Raw genomic sequence first — 7,768 nt, 5'->3', positions numbered from 1 at the left:
ACAAATACATACATGGTTTTAACTCAAACAATACAAAATTAAGATTGGTCATAAGACACTGCAAAAAGAGTCATCATTAGACAAAATAATGATCATTTGTGCTATATCTCCTGTATAAAATTCTAAACAATTAACAATTCTCATTAAAAAAATTCTAACCAAAATAGAAAAAGAAGAATATAATCAAAAGAAAGAACAAAACCCAAAATAATAATAATAATTATAATTATAATTCATCAAAGCCTCAATGTAAGATCAGGACAAGAATCTGGGAATTCAAGCTGATTATAACTATAATTATAACAATTATTACTACTAATATTATTATTAGTAGTAATAGTAGTATCACTATTTTTATTATTAGAAATACTTGTAATAGCTGAAGAGCTTTCAGCCTCATCATCAACCTGCCTGAAACTTCCCGGCCAAAACGGCACCGCACTAAACACCGGAACACCACCAAGTAAATACCCATTTTGCCCTTCAAACTTCGCGGCGGGACCACCACCTCCACCTCCGCCGCGAAGCTCAGGCAACCTCTCCTCAGAATGATGAACAATATGAGCGTAACCGTTGTAGTGATGTTGCTGATTTTGATGTTGGACCGTAGACGACGAGGGGTGGAGATGCGGGTGCATCATCATCATCATAGATCCGTGATGAGCTTGAATGTCAATCGATGGACGAGTTGGGAAGGAATAACCAGGAGACGAAGACAAAGACCCATGAAGAGGGAGAGAAGCTAAACTAACATGTCTGTCAGCCAAAGCACCTATTCGCATAGCGCGTTTAGCAATAGTTCTCTCCCTTTTATGGGCATTTTGGTGACCACCAAGTGCCTGTGAGCTAAAGAATTTCCTTCTACAGTAGTTACATGAGAAAACTCTACTGTTATTTGGTGGTAAAATCTCTTCCCCTGTCACTCTATCGTCACCGCCGCCGCTGTTTGAGTAACTTGATTCCTTATTTGGCTCAAAACAAAGGTTCAAATCGAGTGAAATCGGGATTTCTTGGTCATCGTCTTCTGATTCATCTTCTAATTTTGTGCTGGAATTAGGGTGTGCCATGTTTGGGTTGTTATTAGTAAGAAAAGAGGGGAAAATAGGGCAAAAAAAATGAGTGTAGAAAAAAACGTGGTAGATCTAGTGATGCTAAATTTGGTAGTGATAGTACAATAACACTAGGAGTATTGGGATTAGGAAAATAATTGGTGGGCAAAGCTGTCTTTTTTTTTTTTTTTTTTTTTTTTTGGGAGAAAGAAAAAAAATAAAGTTAAGGTAATGAGAAATAATGAGGAAGAGAAAGACAGAGAGAAGGGGAGTTGGGTTATCTCATTTTCTTTGCCACTTATGGAGAAGATAAGAAGGGAATAAAGTAGTATACCAACACAGACATGTGGTTTGGGGATCACCAATTTTGGATAAAATTATTTTACTACTCCTTACTAGCAATACGATAAAAGGGCGTTCTTTGCATCTGAATTTTACTTATTTGATATGAAATTTACTTATTTGAACTTTTTTTTTTTAAATTTATAACAATTTCAGCTCTAAATGATATGATAAAGAGCATATCTAATTCGATTGTTTGTGAGACAACAATCATTAATAATTATGGAGCGTTTTTAGAGACAAAAGGTAGCAATTGAAATAGCAATAAAATAAAGATCTGATTGCGCTAATTGGATCCCCCTAACTTAGGGTCTGTTCTGATTAATTGAAATGAGCTGAATTGAACTGAACTAAACTTATTAGAGCAGAGAACTGAACTAAATATTTTATGAGAGAATGAAATTAAAAACTGAACTGAACTTATTGGAGTTTAACTAAACTGAACTAAAAATAAGCTGAAGAGAACAGGCCACATTATTATGAATCTAACAAGACCCCACTTGATAGATTTTAAACTTATAAATCATCATACATTTACGATCAAAGTTTGTTCAAACCTGACAATAATCAGATCAGATCATATAAGTTCATATGAGCAAAAATAAGGTGAACTAAACAAGCCCTTATTGCTTTTAGTAGATGTTATGCTTTTCTGTAGCTAATGTAGTTACTGTAGCTTGAATCTACCTTGTTTTGTTAGTTCTCATAAATGTGCTTTAACAAGTCTAAGGTACTCTTATATGCTTAATATCCTTAATTAACTGAAGTTATAGATTATTAGGCATATATAGCGCTTAACTATGCATATGCATTAACTCCTTTATCCTTAGTAATATATAGTTATTAATCTCCTTAACCCCTTCTCGCAGAGTGAGGGTTGCCCTTTCTCTTTGATTCACCTCCAGACCGAATTTCTAAAATGGCTCGACCGAAGGAAGAGACAGTGAAGAAAGCTAGTCTAGTTCAATACTTGCCCGGATTTCGAACTAGGTACTTCGTAGAGAGTAGCCGAGAGACAGATATTGAATATGGGAGTATGGAGCCATCGTCGATCAGGTATAGCAAGGGAGGTTCTTTCTCCCGCTTTCGATAGAGCAATAACACACAGGTAAGTAACACCTACCCCAGCCCGCAGGCTCTCTTGAATCTGTTACCCAGTCTGAAAGTGTAGACACTTGATTGTGTTTTCCCAAAACCAAACCCAGTGATGAGTACCTTTCACGTCACTTGATTATCGAACAAAGTGAAAGTGTGAAAAGTCTTGTGATGTAGTTGTTTCAATAAAATATTCCCTTCTTTCTATTTTTGAAAATGTACTTTATTTATGGAAAAATGTCCAGTCCAATTTAGTTTGGTCCATGATAAGGGTCCAATAATGGTGTGGTTGGATTGGGCTCGAAAAGAGCTTTCCAACGATATATTATTAAGCCTAATTCCGATGAATAATGAGGAAATTATGGCCAAAATACTAAATTGGGCCTGAAATGGTTTTATGGCCCAATGATCTAGTGGAGGGCCCATTAATTAATATTCTTAAAATTATTAGGATTAATTTTAATCATCTAGAATAATCTAGAAGGTTGTTTTGAGTTCTAATGAGATTAGGATTAATAATTATATATTTTAGAAAATAAAGAATTCTATTTGGATTAAAATAAGTGTTTTAAAAGAGATTAAATCTGATTTTGAAAGATAAGTACGGACGATGTTAATCGAATTTAATTAGATTAAGGATTCCGTACAAGTTTTTAGAAAATGCGTGAATCAGCGTGTAACGACAAGCCTGTCGCACAGTGACAGGGCTGTCGTGTCGCGCTGGACCCTGTCGTTCTGCGACAGGGGGAGTTTTATTCCTAATAGGATTCGGTCTTTTTCTGATCGTTTCCGGGCTATTTTATCTATAAATAGGGTCGTATTTCCTCGTTTTTTATTCATTCACAATAATCAACAATATTCTATTCTCCTCTCTATCAAGTAATAGCTTATTCTTTCTCCCTCTTTCTAAGCCTCCCCTTTTCATTCACGAGTTCTAGACACACCTAGCCAAACTCGAAGTTGCCTTCGCCCTAGACGTAGAAGGTTGATACTTTCTGAGGGTTTGGTCCCAAATCCCTATTTTAAATTAATTGTTTGATTTAATATTTTCCTTGAAGTTACTAACGTGTGTATTTTGTTATTAGAAAGAGATACGAGGCAACAAAGTAAGTTGTTTTAATTGCTCTATATCTTTAAAAAGCGTGTTTATATTATATTAATTCCTAGTATCATGTTAGGATATTTTTATTGCTTTCTAGTATCATGTTTAGGTTGCTTTTTATTTCTTCTATCATGTTAGTATCATGTTAGGACTAAAGATTTGATCTTTATTGTTTAGTGACATGCTATGGTTTATTATTAATCTTGTTAGTATCATGCCTAAGATCTTGCTATTATTATTATGCTTTGATGAGATTGAATATTATGATGATGATGATTTGTTGTATGAATAAATTATTATGTTGCTTGATATATTATTATTGTTATTGCTTGATCACGCCCTCTCTTGCAGGTTTAAAGGGAATTTGTACTTGTAATCACGCTTAATAAGATAATTGATAATCTTGTTTAGGCTAATGTAATTTTAATTCAAGTGATCGTCAATAATAGTTTTGTTGTGCATTAATATTCAACCAACATAGATTAAACAGGTTTAGGATTAATATAATGATTGTATGTTAGTCAGAAAGCGCACATGAATATGAGAAGAATAAAGTAGAGGCCTATTTTTAGGGCAGGTTCAATCTCTTTTAGGTTGGATTTGTACCTTCATCCCCGAATATCCAATCATGGTTCCTGACCACTATGGAGTTAGCGATCTCATGGATCGTGAAGGGGTGTAACCTTCATCCTGTGAACGGTTTACAAGTTCCTAAAACTTGTTGGCGACTTTTTTGCTCTAACTTCATTCCCTTTGGACGCCACCATGCTTAAGTGTATGATCACAATGGGGCTCAATTGTGGGATGCTTGAAATATTCCCTACAGAAAGGAATCAATGTCGTCTTGTCATTCCGAGTGAACCATTCACACTTAGAATATGGACTTATCTTATCTAATCATAATTTTTTTTTTTTCTAAATTGAAAATTATTTGCCCAATATATAAGCAATGTTTTAGATAATTGCATGAAATAAGATTACTTTTATTTGGAAATTAATAATATAATGGTTTGATGAAATAAATTTATACTCCGTAATTGGTGATACATTGTAAATATATGGAAAATTATTACTAGAGTGTATATAGATCTGAAAATTATAACCCTCACCCGATGACCCGACTCATGACTTGAAATCGACCTAAATCCCAAAATCAACCCAACCTGACCCATTTCCAAGCTAAAAATGGAGTTGACCCAATCTTGATGCGACACCCAAACTGATCCGACCCAATTGTACTCGACTCGAAGTTGACCCAACACCCGAAATTGACTTGACCTAAAGTTGATTCGAAGTGTTGACCCGAATAGACTTGACACCCTAAACGTCCCAAACTAAAATTAGCTTATAACTGAACTAAAAGTATCTGATGCAAAAAATGACTCAATTCGTTCATCTCTGGCTTTACCCAAATATGACCCGAACATACTCGACCCGGCCCGAAAATAGTTTGACCTTAACATACTCGACCTAATACTTGACCCGAGTCAGACCCGAAACCTGAATTGACCCGACCTAACCCATACCCCGACCCGAATGTTAGCTCACCCGGAATGACCCGACTCGAATGACCCAATTGCCAGGTTTAGTGTATAAGTGTCTAAATTGATGTCCATCACCATTTTGTTTTTTTTTTTTCATATGACAAAATTATCTTATCTATTTACGGAGTTGATGCGTAGTACTATATATCATATTATACTCCCTCTATCCCTAAAAGAACGACCCTTTGGGTTGATTTTGCGGGTATTAAGAAAGTTAAATAAAAAGAAGTAAAAGTATATTGAAGATAAATTTACATGGGGTTTGTAAAAAAGTAGAAAGAGAAAGTATTAAAAATACATGAAAAAACAAAATTTTATGTGAAAGAGCTAATTTTGCACAAATATTGTTGTAAATTGGTGGGTATTTTAATGCAAATGGGTTGATCATTTTAGGACTAAAATTAGGCTAAAAGGGTCGAGCTTTTGGGGGCGGAGGGAGTAGGTAATTAGATAGTGTAATAAAGTAAAAAATAAAACATAGTATAAATAAATAAATAAACAATAAATTGTATGCATACATTAGAGATTGCGGGTTTATAAAATCAGATCATGTGTACAACAACTTTTTGGTACAACAGGCCATATCGTATGGCAGGGGTTACCCGAGTTATTTTGTTAAGGGTTACCCGAGTTATTCAGTCGGGGGTTACTCAAGCTACTCGATTAGGGGATACTTGAGGGGTTCGAACAAGGGTTACTCGAGGGGTTCACTTGATCAAGGGTTACTTACTTGAGGGGTTACTCGAGTTACTCGGTAAGGGGTTACTCGAGTTACTCGGTTAGGGGTTACTCGAGGGGTAACTCGGTCATGGTTTACTCGAGTTATCCGGTTAGGGGTTACTCGAGTTACCCAGTTAGTAATTCGGTCAGGGGTTACTTAAGGAGTTCGATCAGAGCTTATTCGGTCAGGAGTTACTTGAAAGGTTACTCGGTTAGGGGTTTGGTCATGGATTACTTGAAGGGTTACTTGAGGGGTTGCTCGGTCAGGAGTAACTTAAGTAACCCCTGACCGAGTAACCCCTGCCACATACAAAAAATTGTAATATGTAATGCCTCCGAGTTTAATGACTTATGTAAAGAAAAGGGAATAGTGCCTTAATGAGTAGAAGGAAAATATTTCATTTCAAATAATGAAGTTATTTATAATTTCATCCGACAAATTTTTAATCATGGTAAATTGTTAATTATATACTAATTGAAGGATTACCTCATTATCCAAGACAATACTACGATACATTTTATACATGTGGTTAATGTGAGCATTACATGCACCAAACTCACCCAACCTCACACCTACATGAATTGTACACACATTAATGATTACATGGTCTTTTTATGAACACAAGTGCATTATATAATTATTTAGATTATATAATAAGCAATTTCTTTTGATTTGTGGAAATTAGTACTCCACTTTATATTATTAAGTGAATTTTTTTTTTTGGTTTTAGTGCTTTAATCAATCAAATAACTTTGACTTTTCTTTTTTCTTTTTTCTTTTTTCTTTTTACGTTTTTTCTGAAAAATGATTAAAGAAGAAACTACATATCGTTACTAAAGCAATTTTTTTTTTTCCTTCTTCTTTTTACTTTGAGGAAGCTATAAAAGACTGAATTACTATGCAAATTTACAACATGTATTTTTGGTGTTGGTTTTCACATGCCTGCCCGATCTTCCCCTCTTTAATTTTCCTCCATGATTTGGTTTCTATCTAGGTCATCTTAATTTTATTTTTTTATTTTTTAAAAATGTGTTCTGTGTAGCTGGTCACATTGTATGGCCGGCTAACACACACCAAAACACTAAACAAGTAGTCTTTGATCGATCGAGTATCCCCTGATTGAGTAATCACTGATCAAGTTACATCTGATCGACCGAATAACCCCTGACCGAGTAACCTCCGACTAACCGAGTAACCTAACCAATCAAGTAATCCTTGAATAAGTAACATCGGCCACATACTCCCTCCTTCCTATAATACTTGACACAGTTTCGCCCGTCTCAAAATACTTGACACGTTATCAAATATGGAATGAGACCAATAAAAAAAATATTCCTATACACTCTTTGGGACAATAAACCCCAAAACCCGATTAAATCCTACATTTTCTTTCTCCTCACTACCCTCACATCCCCAACCTTTTGTTTTCTTACAATATAAAAATACAAAAGAGAATCTTTTATATAATAAACAAATGTTTTAAATAGACCTACTTGTAGTTTTCTTAAACTAAATGTCCACTCCAACGTCACAAGTATTATGGAACGGAGGGAGTATGAAACTTTGTGGAAAAAAAAGCCAATTTTATAAAATTTAAAATTTCATCTAAATACAAAATTACAATAGTTTTCCAAATATATTTTACTTGTTAAAAATTTATGTTTGAATTTATTTTTGTTATTAATAATTGTTCCATTATTTAGAACAATTATTAGTCGAATACCATTTTCTTATTAGCCTTGTAAAAGTTTATTAATTGATGAAGATTATTTATGCAAATTCATCAAATCAAATGTCAAATATCTGTCTATAATCAGCTGAAGCAAACCAAAACTAATTTTAAAATTACAATTTATTGATAGACTCTATTGTTAAAGATTATATGAAATACTAATATGATGAAACCAAAAGGTTA

The 7,768-nt window shown here is 34.2% G+C and overlaps 1 protein-coding gene across 1 annotated transcript; it reads right to left on the bottom strand.

The window, feature by feature from the left end:
• Positions 1-208: 208 nt before the first annotated feature.
• LOC145576806 (zinc finger protein 7-like) lies at positions 209-1,256 on the bottom strand. Its single transcript, XM_081634513.1, has one exon. The coding sequence runs from the start codon at positions 1,065-1,067 to the stop codon at positions 237-239; it is 831 nt and encodes a 276-aa protein (XP_081490639.1). The 5' UTR covers positions 1,068-1,256; the 3' UTR covers positions 209-236.
• Positions 1,257-7,768: the final 6,512 nt, after the last annotated feature.

The sequence above is a fragment of the Chenopodium album genome, chromosome 13 (genome assembly GCF_948465745.1).
Source record: "Chenopodium album chromosome 13, dcCheAlbu1.1, whole genome shotgun sequence".
Classification (NCBI taxonomy): domain Eukaryota; kingdom Viridiplantae; phylum Streptophyta; class Magnoliopsida; order Caryophyllales; family Amaranthaceae; genus Chenopodium; species Chenopodium album.
This window is presented reverse-complemented; position numbering and strand designations above follow the sequence as displayed.